Source organism: Neomonachus schauinslandi, chromosome 13 (genome assembly GCF_002201575.2).
Source record: "Neomonachus schauinslandi chromosome 13, ASM220157v2, whole genome shotgun sequence".
Lineage (NCBI taxonomy): Eukaryota > Metazoa > Chordata > Mammalia > Carnivora > Phocidae > Neomonachus > Neomonachus schauinslandi.
The window spans coordinates 89,375,226-89,389,715 of NC_058415.1; the positions used below are offsets into that span (position 1 = coordinate 89,375,226).

Genomic DNA, 14,490 nt, shown 5'->3' on the forward strand with positions numbered 1-14,490 from the left:
TTGAGACGTTGCTCAGCCTTTCCTCATTTATAGAGTGTAAGTTGAAAGACCCCATCTTCCAGGCCAGGGCACGTGCAGGGTGTGGACCTTGCTGCGGGCTCGAACCGCGGGGCTGGTGACAGCCCAGATGCTGTCCCTCCATCCATCATTGGTGAGCTGGGGCTGCACAAGGTGCTTGCCATGCGGCACCTGCTGTAATCCTCAGGAGGGCCCCGAGGAGTCAGGCTGCTCACCCCTCGCTGGATTCCATCCTCTCCACCAAGTTTTCCCAAGGATCCCCGAGGAGTGCCAGGGCCTTGGCTGCCGTGAGGAAGGAGGAGGATGAGGCCGCTGCCCTCATGGCGCCTCCCCTCCAGTGGAGAAGTTGAGACTCAACCTGGGGAAGTGGAGAGACTCGTGTGTGGCTGGGGCGGAGCCTGGGGGAAGGGCTGTCCCCACTCGTCCAGCTACAGATCACAGAGCCCTTCCCACCGTGTTCTGGCCACATTCCCAAACCCCGCCCCATCGGAGTCCAGCAACTGAAATCTCATCTCGACACAGGTTAGAATGCAAGGCTGGTCGGCACGGGCTGTTTTTTCCTCTTCTCGAGACTTGGTTACGGCTCCGGGGGCTGCCCCTGCACAGGGTCCTTGGTAGGGGCCCAGAGGTCCGAACAACCTGCCTTCCCCTGGGCTCGGTTTCCTGCGTCCCTGCTAACAGTCGACTTTCCCACTCAATTATATTTTTTGCCTGAAGCTTGTCTACACTGTTTATAGCCTGGCCTCTGACTCCCAGCTGTACCCTTTGCACAGAAAATAACATAAGAACAAAAGCATTCAAGAGACCATTGAAAGGCTTGAAATTCGTGGTACGAAATGGTTTCTCCATAGAATAGTTCTTTCCAGGCGACTCCTGCTCAGTGTCTCTGTGGGTCTGTCTGTTCCCACCCCATTCTCTGGTGCTTTTGTCCTAGCTGTCTGCCTTCCCCTTGCCCTGCACCCCTGCCTTCACCCCTCCCCATCAGCCCCACAACCTAATCTTTCAGGTGACTTGCCTTGGTGTGTGTGCAGAGATAGGAGAGGCACAGAGAGGACGGGCTCGGTTTCCCCAAGATTTCCTAGGCTCGGCCCCTCTGTGTTCAGAGGAAGTGACGTGGGGGGCTGGCATGTACTCGGTTTCTCGGTCTGTAGCACTGGCCACCCCGGGGTTGCTGGGAGGATGCCATTCGGAATGGGTGCGAAGTGCCCAGCCCAGCCCTGGCACACGGTTCACACGCAATGAATGGCATGATCATTATGCACGTCTGAGCCCGCAGTCCCCAAGGCTGTCCGTGTCTTATGTGAAGTTCTGGTTTTACCGTTAATGAGCTGGTTGGCCTCAGCCTTCCTTCTTCCCATCGACGGTTGCTGGAAGAGCCCCTGAGCTAGTGTATTTGAAGCTGCTGTTTAATAATTATTGCTACCATTTGGAGATGTTTTCTAGGTATTTCGTACACATTATTTCACATGATGTTGGATGAGAGACTACATATTCAGAGAGGTAAAGCAACATTCTCAAGGTCACACAGCCTCAAGGGATAGAGCTGAGATTAAACCCAGGACTTTCAGACCCCAAAGCCGGTTTCCTAACTGGGGAGACAGGACCCCACGAATCCCCAGAGTTTGCATGGAAAATGCTGTGTGTTACATTTTTCTTTGGAGAAAGTTTCAAACCTTTTAATCAGGGGTATGATTTTTATTTATTTACTTTTTGGGGAATATTCATGAAATGTCTAAAAAGTAATTACTGCTTTCGATGATAACATCAAATGTTGGCTTCGGTATCATCCTAAAAAGTTAAAGGTGTGCCTCCAACACCCCAACTTTCTGGTTTTAGGCCAGGTATTAGGCACCAGGTATTGTTTGGATTGTGTTTGAGTATTAGTCTGATCTCATGGAGACAGGTGGAAATGTGCAGACCAAGAAGGCGGGCAGACGCCTGCCCTCCAGCCCGGCCCCTCCCTCACACCTGCCGTCATGAGCTGTCAGATTGAGGCACAGCACTGGGGGAGGGGGACTTGGGGTAAAATGGGCTCCCAACCCCAGGCTCCTCCTCGGGAACCTTCGCCAGGGGAGAACAGAAGGAAAGCGAGGGCGAGAGCAAATGGTGTTTGGGAAGGACCGCTGGTTCAGCGTGGACAGCGCCTTCAACAGGAGACACACCCCACACCCCGAAATGGTTAAATGGAATTCCAAGATCTTGGGGCGGGAGGGCGGTGGAAGAGAGGAAGAGAAATAGGAGCGAGAGGGAGAGAATTGTGCTGGCGATGCCTTGGGATTTATTTATCGTGCTCGCTGTTGATTAAGCCCGCTCAGCAGCAGGCGCGGGGCTGGTAAATACACAGGCTGATTCATTAGTTTCTGACCATCTGCTTCCCGGGCCAGGGGGGCTGGGGGGGCCAGTGGGCCCTGCAGGTTATGGCAGCGTGGTGTCGGCAGCCGGGCTGGAGCCCCCGTCCCCTGGCAGAGCTGGCCATGTCAGTCTTGGTGGTGACAGACAGGCCAGCACAGTTGTGCAGGATCCCTCGTCCTGTGGTGGGGACCACCAAGAGGCTAGGCAGGGTGAGGGAAGGTAGGGCAGGGGGATGAAGAAGGACCGGGGAAAGGTGAGGTGTGGGTGATTCACAGAAGTCAGGGGTTGGCAGGAATAATATCAGCATTCAACATGAGATTTATTAATAGTAATCCAATTGTCATTATATTAATAACTAATTAATATGATGACAGTCATAACTATAATTTGGTGAGTGGCTACTGAGGTCCAGGCCCTATACAGAGGTTTTACCACATTGTCCCAGATAAGCACACTGATGTCACATGACGGATGACAAAGGAACTGGGTTTAAATGTTGAGTCAGGCAAGGAGGGCTTCCTGGAGGAGGTGCATGGGGGAGGGCTCTGAAAATGCTGAGGAGAGAGAGTGGCTGCAGGAACACAAGCTCAGAGGTGAGAGAGGATGAGGCAGCCAGGGAAAAGGCACAGCCTTCGGTGCTGGATTGATAGAAGTTATCCAGGTGGGCAAAGAAGCACGTTGTCTAGTACCCGTGTCTTCGGAACCAGGCTGGAGGAGGAACGCTCCAGACAGAGCTTCTGGGGAAATCATCAAAAACTTGCAATTCAGTCCTGCCCCTCTGAACCCGTCCTCCTCCCCTGACCTTCCCCTCGCCCCCAGCTTTGGGATGAGGCATGTATTCGTTTGCTAGGGCCCAGGTGGCGTAAACAACAGAAATCTATTTGTTCACGGCTCTGGAGGCTAGAAGTCTAAGATCCAAGTTTGCTTGACCCTTGAAGACCAAGGTGAGTCTGGTTTCCTCTGAGGCCCCCTCCCCGGGGCTGGCAGATGGCCGCCCTCCTCCTGCTTCTTCACAATGGTTTCCCGCTGGGTGCACTCGCCTCTGGTGTCTCTCTGTGGATCCAGATTTCCTCTCTTTACAGGGACCCCAGTCATGTTGGATCAGGCCCCACCCTGAGGGCCTCATTTTAACTTAATCACCCTTTAAAGGCCCTCTCTCCAACCAGTCACATTCCCACATCCTGAAGTTTAGGGCTTCAACATAACGAATTTCGAGGGAGACACAATTTAGTCCCTAACAAGGTGCCGGGGGATTGGAAGGGGACCTGGGGGGTGAGAAGGGGGAGATTGCTGGGTGGTGGGTGGGGATGCCAGCCTAGGGGCAAACTGTGTCCTCCTGCCCCCAGTGTCCCTGTGTGAGCTCTCGCACATTTCCATCCCAAATGGCATGACCATGACCGGAGCTGATTCCGCCTCTGGACTGAGTGCCCTTTGCTGCTGTCGGCAGAGGGACTGGGGCAGACGCTGTCCCCCACCCCACGGGCAGGCTTGCTTCCTCTAGTCACCAGGCCTGGCCTCTGCAGGCCATTGAGCCATCCCCAGGGGCCTCTCAGGCCCTTCCCATTCGGGGCGACGGCACAGGGTCACTCCGCTGGAGCTGGAGGAAGCTGGGACCCACAAGCTGAGTCAGACCCTCTCCCTGCCATGTTGCATGTGAGGACACTAGAGTTTCAGGACAGCCCCGAGGTTGTCCGGGACAGGAACAGGTTCATCCTCAAACACCACCCACTGTCAAGGAGGCCTGGGCCAGTCCTGCCTAGTCCCGGGCCTCCAGCAGTTTCCCCATCTGCTGAACGAGGGGTTGGACTCGGCGGTCAACCCCTTCCCACCCGAGGTTTGTGGGTCCTGAGAATCAGCAGGCCTGGGCCAGGTTTGGTGGGGGGTGGCACCATAGGGGACCAAGGACAGAGCTATTTTGGTCGAGGAGGGCTTTGTGGAACCTGCCTCAGTAAAACCCTGGGCCAGCCTGCGCACCGAGGACCCCTGCGCAGGCTGGGAATGTGTCCTTCACAAAGGGTATCAGCCGCCACGGCCCGAGGCCACCATGGTAATGCCCGCAGGGGCATCAGCTCAGCCGCCCAGGAGGCAACGCGCCCACTCCCCTGTGGGAGCAGAGTGGCTCATTCTGGAGTGAGAGACTTTAACTCAGATCCAAGCTGTTTTGTCTCTGAGCAAACGAGAGACCTGAAATATTCATCACAAAGGGATGTGAGTGGTCTGGGCGCTGTGATTCTTCGTGACAGCTTTTTTTTTTTTTTTTTTTTTTTTTTTTAGTAGACTATGTTTTAGAGCAGTTTTAGGCTTACAGAAAATTGAGCCCACAGGGGTGGGAGTTCCCAATGCCGCCTTGCCTCCCCATGAACACTTCCCTCTGCTATTCACATTTGCACTGGCTTGGTACATGTGTTACAGCTGATGAGCAACATCGATAGTCATTGTGAACCAGAGCCCAGAGTTACATCAGGGGTCCCTCTCAGTGTTGTCAGCTCGGTGGGTTTGGACCAAAGCACAGCGTCCTGCCTCCACCATAACCGTGTCACACAGAATCGCTTCATTGCCCTAGAATTCCCCTGTGCTCCAACCCGGGCAACCAGGCACTGGTGACATTTCCAGGCCTCCGGGTGAGTTCACGCAGTGGACAGACACGGGGAATGGATCTGAACCGCCATGGAGGGGAGCCACGGCGGGTGCCCGCTGGGCCTGGGAGTGGGCTGCCAGCCTTCTTGGGGCAGGGTGGGGGGAGAGAGTGCGAGTGGGGGCTGTGCTCTGCCTTCTGCAGTCACCATCCCCCACTGAGCCCGCCAGGCCTGTGCCAAGGCCCTGGAACCACTCGCCACAACGATGCACCCCCGTGAGAGGAGGCTGTAGACACTCAGCATCCTCCCAGCGCGCCCAGACTACGCGTGAGGTGGGCACACGGGCCATGGGGCAGAGGCGGGCGTGACTGCCGTGCTCTGCAGCAGAAGCCTAGGCGTGGCTCCCGGCGCTTGGTGGGTGCCTTGGGCCAGGGCCCCCACCTTCCCGAGCCCGGCTTCCTCCATCCCGAGCGCAGAGCTAATACTCGCATTCTGTGTTCAGAAGTGAGAGAGCAAATGGGAGAAGTGACACGAGGAGGTCTGTAACTGATAGACATCGCGGGCGGAGACTCCGACTTCCTCTCCCACCTCATTCCTGTTGCTACAATGCTATTGGTTTAAAGGGTCAGAAAGGCGTCTTGGTGTAGGAGATGTTTAAAGAGTTAAGAATGTGAGTAGGAATTTTCAAGGCAGACAGAGAGTGGAAGGGCACATGGAGGAGAGGGAATATGATCTGCGAAGGCTCAGAGGCGCAGACAAGCTGGGTGTGGAGGGCAGGAGTGCTCTGGCGGCCGGGCCCCAGGAGAACAGTGGCTGGAGGTATGGTGGAAGGAGAGTACCAAAGAGTCGCATTAAAGAGGCGGGACTTTACCTGCAGGCCATGAGGAACCATGGGGGCCTTGGGAGCAGGTGACTAACACCCGCCCTTCTTGATTGTCTGTATTTGGAGTAGGGGCAAGTGTGCGTTTTCTTGGGAAGCCACAGACTTGCATGCCTCCATGTGCTTTGGGGAAATGGGTACAAATCACCAGCCCAGCGGAGGTTCCTGGTGCCCAGACCCCAGAGCACGTGCTCCGCCACTTCCAGGCAGGCGCCCGGGGCGGGCGCGCAGTCGGGGCCAGGCCGGGCGGAGTCTCCCGGGCCCCGCCCCCGGCCCCGCCCCGGCCCCGCCCCCCAGCTGTCAGCGCCCACCCTTCCCTCTCCTCCTCCCGCAGGAGAACCCCTACCTGTGCAGCAACGAGTGTGACGCCTCCAACCCGGACCTGGCCCACCCGGCCCGGCTCATGTTCGACAAGGAGGATGAGGGCTTGGCCACGTACTGGCAGAGCGTCACGTGGAGCCGCTACCCGAGCCCGCTGGAAGCCAACATCACCCTCTCGTGGAACAAGAGCGTGGAGCTGACGGACGACGTGGTGGTGACCTTCGAGTACGGCCGGCCCACGGTCATGGTCCTGGAGAAGTCCCTGGACAACGGGCGCACGTGGCAGCCCTACCAGTTCTACGCGGAGGACTGCATGGAGGCCTTCGGCATGGTGGCGCGGCGCGCCCGCGACCTGTCGTCCTCGGGCGCCCACCGCGTGCTGTGCACCGAGGAGTACTCGCGCTGGGCCGGCTCCAAGAAGGAGAAGCACGTGCGCTTCGAGGTGCGGGACCGCCTGGCCATCTTCGCTGGCCCCGACCTGCGCAACATGGGCAACCTCTACACGCGGCTGGAGAGCGCCAAGGGCCTCAAGGAGTTCTTCACCCTCACGGACCTGCGCATGCGGCTGCTGCGCCCCGCGCTGGGGGGCACCTACGTGCAGCGGGAGAACCTCTACAAGTACTTCTATGCCATCTCCAACATCGAGGTCATTGGCAGGTAAGGCCTGCTGGGGGGCACTGGGACGTTACCTGGGTCCTGGGATGTCGCCTGGGTCCCGGGATGTTAGCTGGTACTCAGGATGTTACCTGGTTCCCAGGATGTCACCTGGGTCCCGGGATGTTAGCTGGTACTCAGAATGTTACCCGGGTCCCAGAATGTTCCCTGTTTTCTGGGATTTTACCTGGTTCCTGGGATGTTAGCTAGTACTCAGGATGTTACCTGGTTCCCAGGATGTCACCTGGTTCCTGGGATGTTACCTAGTTCCTGGGATGTTAGCTAGTACTCAGGATGTTACCTGGTTCCCAGGATGTCACCTGGTTCCTGGGATGTTACCTGGTTCCCAGGATGTCACCTGGGTCCCGGGATGTTAGCTAGTACTTAGAATGTTACCTGTTTGCCAGGATGTCGCCTGGGTCCTGGGATGTCACCTGGGTCCCGGGGTGTTAGCTGATACTCAGGATGTTACCTGGTTCCCAGGATGTTGCCTGGGTCCTGGGATGTTGCCCAGGTCCTGGGATGTTAGCTAGTACTCAGGATGTTACCTGGTTCCCGAGATGTCACCTGGTTCCTGGGATGTTACCTGGGTCCGGGGGTGTTAGCTGATATTCAGGATGTTACCTCGTTCCCAGGATGCTGCCTGGGTCCTGGGATGTTGCCCAGGTCCTGGGATGTTAGCTGATACTCAGGATGTTATCTGGTTCCCAGGATGTCGCCTGGGTCCTGGGATGTTAGCTAGTACTCAGGATGTTACCTGGTTCTCGAGATGTTACCTGGTACCCAGGATGTTACCTGGTTCCTGGGATGTTAGCTGATACTCAGGATATGACCTGGTTTCTGGGACATTACCTGGTACCTGGGATGGTACCTTGTATTACATCAAAGGGGCTGCCTATGGTGGCCAGGGCTGCACAGACAAGATACCTGGTTTTTCCATGGAGGGAGGTGAATGATGGATGATAAATGTCCTCTGGAGGGCCTGGAGGGCTGGAAGGTCTAGAGGAGACCAGTGGAGCTGGGCAATGTGGGCAGGGCTTGGGTGAAAGCCGAGCGCTCAGGAGGTGCTCTGTAACCATCCAGCAACTCAGTGAATTGATGCTTGTGTCTGGGGGTCCCCAAGACCACCCTCAGGCTCCATGATTTTCTAGAAGGACAGAACCTAGCAAAACAGTACGCTCTCAGTTACAGTTTATTACACTGAAAAGAGATTAAAGTTAGCAACAGACAAAGGTCCATGTGTGTGCTCCTGGAGACCGAAGTGCGAGCTTCTGTTTGTCCTCTCCCAGTGCAGTCCTGCAGACAGTACTCAGTCCTCCCAGCAATGATGTGTGGCATAGCCCCAGCTAGGGAAGTTTGCCCAAGCCTTGGTATCCAAGGGTTTTTTGGGAATTGATCATGTAGGCATGGCTGACTGCCTGTATGGTTGACCTTGGTCTTCAATCCCTTGACCTAGAGGCTCCCTGCCATAAATCATATCATCACCGTAAACCAAACTAATGTGTCCCAAGGCCCCAGGTAAACAAAGACACTTACCAGGCAAGACATTCCAATGGCTCAGAGATTACCTCGCCGAAGCCAGTCAAGGGCCAAACTTTTCTTTGGCAAATGCAGGGTGTGGACAACCCACACATGCTGAGTTCATCCTTTGCTCACAGCTTTGGAGAAGAATATGTTTCCAGGCCACTTTGGCTGAAGGCAAAAGACCATCGTAGATAAAAACTAGGCCTTAGATCCCCAGGAAAGATGGCGGATGATTAAGTGACTCCATGATATCTGGGTCATTTGTTCCTTCAACAGATCATGTGCCGGTCTGTAGGGGCAAGAACTCTATCCCTGAGCCAGCTCCCTAACACCCTGGTCTGCGCTCAGGAGAGGCTCAGGGAAGCCTCATCCCTGGGTCAGCGAGCGGTCAGTGATAAGGGGCAGCAGCATGTGATGCTCTCCTAGTGTGACTCCCAGACTGGCAGCATCAGCAGCGCTTGGAAACTTCCTAGAAATGCCAGTTCTCGGGCCCCACGCCAGACCTACTGCATCAGAACCTCCAGGGGTGGGCCCAGCAATCAGTGTTCCAGCGAGCCGTCTGGAGATTCTGATGCATGCCCTAGTCTGAGAACACTGGCTGGTTGGGAGCACGGTTCCGGAGCCAGACAGCCTTGTTGGATTCCCGGCACTGCCGTCCACGGGCTGTGAGACCCCGGACAAGGATCCTTCTGTGCCCCAGTTTCCCACCTGTGGAATGGGGATGATAACAATCACGCCCTTCTCATTGGATGGTGGTGACAGTTAAACCGGCTAATCAGGATCGGGCACATGGCTTAGGCCATGTGGGCAGGGGTCCCACCAAGAACCCTGCTGGGACAACATACACCAGGAGCGTCTTTCCACAGCAGGATCCAAAGACCCCAAGTATAGAATTACTGATGAGAGGAAAAAGCAATTTGTTGCATGGTGTGTCTAGTATAATCCCTCTTCTGTAAAATGTATAATACACCCGTGTGCGTAATTTCTACATCTTGGGGAGACATTGGAAAGAAATCTGTCCGGGCACAGGAAGAGCATCAGGGGTTCGGGGCAAAGGCTGGGAGCTTGTGTGCTGATAGATCACTGTGGTCCAGCCTGCAGAGTGGGGCTGTTGTTTTCAGCTCGTGTTTGCCTTTTATTTTACTTGGACTCTGCTTGTGTATTCCAGGGGGGCCAAGGCAAAGGCAAGTGGTTGACGAGGTGGTTCAGAGTCAAGGCTGACAGGTGCACGTGCAGGGGCCTGTATTTCTGACACCTGTGACTTCTAACCCTCCCCTGCTTGGGGCAGGGTATGTTAAATCAGGAATGTTCTGGAAACCACCTGATAAGTGGCCACTGTTGTGGAAGCTGGGGGTCGAGGATGGAGCTCTCTGATCTGCGTCCAGGTTTTGGACCTCTGGTCCTCTCGGTGACCTCTGCCTGCCCTGGGGATGCAGTGGCTAGTATAAGACCCTTCCTTCACTCTGCAGTCCCAGCCAGCTTAGCACCATGTGGCGGTTGGAACCAGATCTCCACACCTTCTGGGGGTTGCATCCGCCTTTCTCATCTGCCTTGGGCTCCTGCAGGGGGACCCTCATCTTCAGGAGTGTGGTCAACGGCCCTCCTTCCACCTCATTGGGTGATCTGGGGCCAGGTGAGCTGGTCCCAGCCCTGCCCCTCTCCACCCCTCTCCGGGCCTCAGTTTCCCACCTGTAACTTGAGGACTGGGCGCCTGGAGACCACATCTCCCTGGCAAGATGGAAGGGTGGCCCCTGCTCAGCAGCTCCCAGCTCCCCTTGGCACCCAGCCCCAGTGGGCGGCGGGGATTAGACTTAGTGGTGGCCAAAGTATGGCAATCAATTCACAGATGAAGTAAGTACTCTTCAGGTGGCTGGTTGGCAGGAAAGCAGCAGCTTGACTTATCTATTAATTAGGTCTGGTTAGATGGTTCAGCAAAGGGCTGCAACTTCCTCCACTTTTCCTTTTTAAATTCTGGGTGGGAAAACCCAGCAGTGCTAGGGAGTCAGAGAGGCCCAGGAGACAAGACAGGGCGGCAAAGGCATATGGAGGAACCGCCCAATGATGTCCTGAGTGAGCACCTGGGGACCTCCCGGGGCCTCTCAGGTTCTGGGATCTCAGACTGAACCCGTTCTGGGATTCCCTGAGTCTCATGGCCCCGTGTGCCTCCCTTTGTAGCCTGCCAACAATAGTAGCTGATACTGAGCATTTGCTACAGTCTCATTGACTGAGTCTCATTGAGCTCCGAGCTAAGGGCTTCATGTGCATTTTCTTATTTAATTAATAGTCATTTGACTCCCCAGTGGGTTATTGAATTGCTAAGATCCCACAAGCCAAGAACATGGCATTGAGCAAGCCAGACCTGATCCCCACCTTTCCCTATAGAGACAGCGCTCCCCTCTACCTCCTGTTTTCAGACGCAGAGGCTGAGGTCAGGGAATATAAGGAGATCACACAGCTAAACTAAACACCAGACAGCCAAGATCCAACCCAGGCATGTCCAAGCTCAAGGGCATCTCTATATAGGGCCATCTCACTGACCCTCTCTCCCAATCCAAAGGTCTCTGGTACTGTGGTTTCTCCCAACCTGCCACTACTGTCAGCTATTTCCACCTGCAAGGGAGACTCAGATTGGGGGATAGGGGGGCAGAGGCAGCTGGCCACAGCAGGGGAGGGGGGCAGAGCAGCTGGAGAAAGTCCAGGGCCTGTGGAATGAGGAATGGGTACAGAGCAGGGGTAAGAAGAGAGGCGTTAGCACCTTGAGGCCTCTGTCCCCACCAGCCTTGCCTCCCTGCCTCCCTGCGGGCCCTGACAAGTCCTGCCCACTCTGGGTCTGGGATAGAGAGAAGAGGGGGGGTCTTACCTCCTATTCATTCCCGTTCCTGGAAGGCAGGAAGGGGGCTAGAGCTATTTTCTCCTTCCACATATGGACAAACTCAGGTGTAGAGCAGGAGAGCAGCTAGCGGGCTTTAACTGTGCAGCAAATCTGGGGTGACATCTGGATTTGGGAGGAAATGTGATCATCCCTTTACTGTCCTTGGAGCAGAGACGGAGCCCCCACCTCCGCCCCAAGTGGTCAAGTGCAGCAAGGCCCGAACCCGGCCAGCATCATACAGGAGAGCTTTTTAAGATGACAGGTTCCCCAGCCCCACCACGAAAGAGCCTTGGATCCCATAAGTTTGGAGCAAGTTCCAGAAAGCCCTCTCTTTGCAAAGTTCCTCAAGCGAGTTGGAGAGGCAGGGCTCCATCACTGATTAGCTGGATCTCCTTAACCTGCCTGAGCCTCAGTTTTCTTATCTGCAAAATGGAAATATAGTAGCTCCCTCATCAGCTTGCGGTGAGGATTCATTGGGCTGATGTGTGCACGGAGCTTATTCCAGCATCCCCTTCCTTGGGCTAGGTGGCAGGACAGGTAAGGGAGGGAGGCGTGGGGCCAGGGCTGCCTGGATAGGAGGCCATGGCTACATCCATCCCAGAAACTGGAGCTCAGAAAAGATGCAGGGAAGCATGCGTTCTTTTTTTTTTTTTTTAAAGATTTTATTTATTTGAGAGAGAGAGAATGAGAGAGAGCACATGAGAGTGGGGAGGGTCAGAGGGAGAAGCAGACTCCCTGCCGAGCAGGGAGCCCGATGCGGGACTCGATCCCGGGACTCCAGGATCATGACCTGAGCCGAAGGCAGTCGCTTAACCAACTGAGCCACCCAGGCGCCCCAGAAGCATACGTTCTTGGGTTAGTGTGGTGGCAAGCCCAAATGTCTACGGGGGCACGGAAGACACATCCCTGGGTGATGTAGACCCGTAGAGACAACAGGGAAGGGTGCGGTCTGTGGAGAAATGGGCAGAGCAGGCCCTTCACAGAACAGGAGACCAAATATTGCCAGATCTTCTGAGGTTACAAGAGAAGGCAGGCAGCAGGTATCTATGTAAGATCTCTTGATTTTTAAAATTTTGGCACCTACTTCAAAATTTTTTTTCAAAAGCCCTGTGCAGGTACAACGAAACACACTGGTGGCCCAGGGCAGCTCCTGAGCTGACCGTGTGTCCCTCACGCTCTGAGATGTTCCTGTCCTGTTGCAGGTGTGACAGCATAGACACTGTACTAATAAGACTCAGCAGGTCCGTGGCAGGGTGGGCACCCAGGGGCTGGGGCGCGAGCAGACCAGCGAAACAGTTGCCAGTCCTGCCCACTCTGGGTCTAGGACAGAGAGTAGACGGCGGTCATCCGGTTCTCATCCCCAAACCCTGACCAGGGGCAAATTCCTCTGCTCAGAAAATTCTCGGAGGCTCCAGGGAACCAGTCCAGCTGGGCCTTTGTCAGCTGGGGACAGGGAAGGAGGAGCTCCCTGTCCTGGAGATATTTAAGCCCATCAGGGTGGTGTTTGTGGGAGATGATGGAGAGACGTCCGTGGGTCAGATTAAGGTCCTGTGCACCTGTTCCGTACAACAATAATAAATGTTGATTAAGTAAACAGGAGCTTATAGATACCACTTAGAAATTTGGTGGGTGTTAGATTGAAGGCATTGTGTCCTCACCCCCTTTTAACCCAAGAGGAGCTTGGAGGAGGAGGACACATGCCCCGTTCCAGAGACAGAGCTGGGCCTGGATGGGTGCGTCTGACCCCGGACTGGCCGAGCCCACCAGCTTCGCCAGATTCTGCTCCGAGTCCCTGGGCCGGCTGACACCCACCTGGTTTTCTCCCCCCTCCCCCCTTCCCCACGTCTTGCCTTCTTGTCTTCTTCCACAAACGTCCTGTCTCTATTGATCACCCGGTAACTGGAGATGGACGGAACTCAGGACAAGAATAGAAACCTCGGAGGGAAGATTTCTACTCTGGGCGTGAGTGTGGAGGGCAGTGGGTGGGGGTAGGGGGTGCATCAGAGAGAGAGGCGCCTTCTTGCCCAACCTGTGTGCCTGGCCCTCCTTCTAGACTCTTCCCTGGGCCTTTCTGCAGGGAGCGTGTGAATTCCCCTGTAATGCTGGGACCCCGCTCAAGGCAGAGCAGTTCCACTCCGAGGCATGTCGGTGCGAAAGCAGGGAAAGCAGGGACTTGAAGGTATGTGTGCGCACCTGTGTTCACAGCAGCATCGTGCCCAGCAGCCCAAAGGTGGGCACAACCCAAGTGTCCGGTGACAGATGATGGATACATGAAATGTGGTCTGTCCATATTCCATGGAATGTTACTCAGCCTCAAAGAGTAAGGGAATTCTGACACCTGCTACAACGTGGGTGAGCCCTGCGGACATGATGCTGAGTGAGATAAGCCGGACCCAAGGACAGGTATCCTCTGCCTCCGCTCAGATACGGTACCTGGAGAAGTCAGGATCAGAGCAACGGAAAATAACGGGAAGGCAGGGGTGCAGAGTTACCGTGTAGTGGGGACGGAGTTTCTGTTTGGGATGATGCAAACATTCTGGAGGCGGATGGTGTTGGTACTTACCCAGTAATGTGAATGTACTTAATGCCCCTGAACCAGGCACCTAAAAATGGGAAAATGGTAAATTTTATGTTACGTCTGTTTTACCTCAATTAAAAAAAAAAAGAAAAAGACTCTTGATCTTGGGGTCAGGAGTTCGAGCCCCACGTTGGGTGTAGAGATGACTTAAAAACATAAATAAATAAAAACTTTAAAAAAAAAAAAGAATAAGAAGGAACAGGTGGGTGGATGGCTTCCTTTTTTTTTTTTTTAAAGATTTTATTTATTTATTGAGAGACAGAATGAGATAGAGAGAGAGAGCATGAGAGGGGGGAGGGTCAGAAGGAGAAGCAGACTCCCTGCTGAGCAGGGAGCCCGATGCGGGACTCGATCCCGGGACTCCAGGATCGTGACCTGAGCCGAAGGCAGTCGCTTAACCAACTGAGCCACCCAGGCGCCCCTGGATGGCTTCTGTGTCAGACTGTCTGGGTACAAATCCTGCCTCAACTGTGACCCTGGGCAGAGTACACCAGCTGCCCAGGCCTCCTTTCCCACATCCATAAAACAGAGACAGTGACCTCGGGGTGCAAGTGAGGCGAAGAAGGGTTTGGAGAAGAGGGTTTGGAGCCGTGGCTGGGCCCCTGTGAGCGCCCGTAAGCACCAGGGCCAGCATCATGCCCATGAAACGCCAGATGGCAGGGCACATCCCAGAGGCCCTCCTCCGCGGGGGGGGGGGGGGGCACTTTTCAGAGGG

General features: G+C 55.2%; 1 protein-coding gene across 2 annotated transcripts in view; it reads left to right on the forward strand.

The window, feature by feature from the left end:
• NTNG2 (netrin G2) overlaps positions 1-14,490 on the forward strand; it is a 68,134-nt gene that overhangs the window by 19,370 nt on the left and 34,274 nt on the right. For both annotated transcript variants that reach the window (XM_044920633.1, XM_044920634.1), the window contains exon 2: positions 6,161-6,804. In XM_044920633.1, the coding sequence (XP_044776568.1) occupies positions 6,161-6,804 (644 nt within the window). The remainder of the gene's footprint in view (positions 1-6,160; positions 6,805-14,490) is intronic.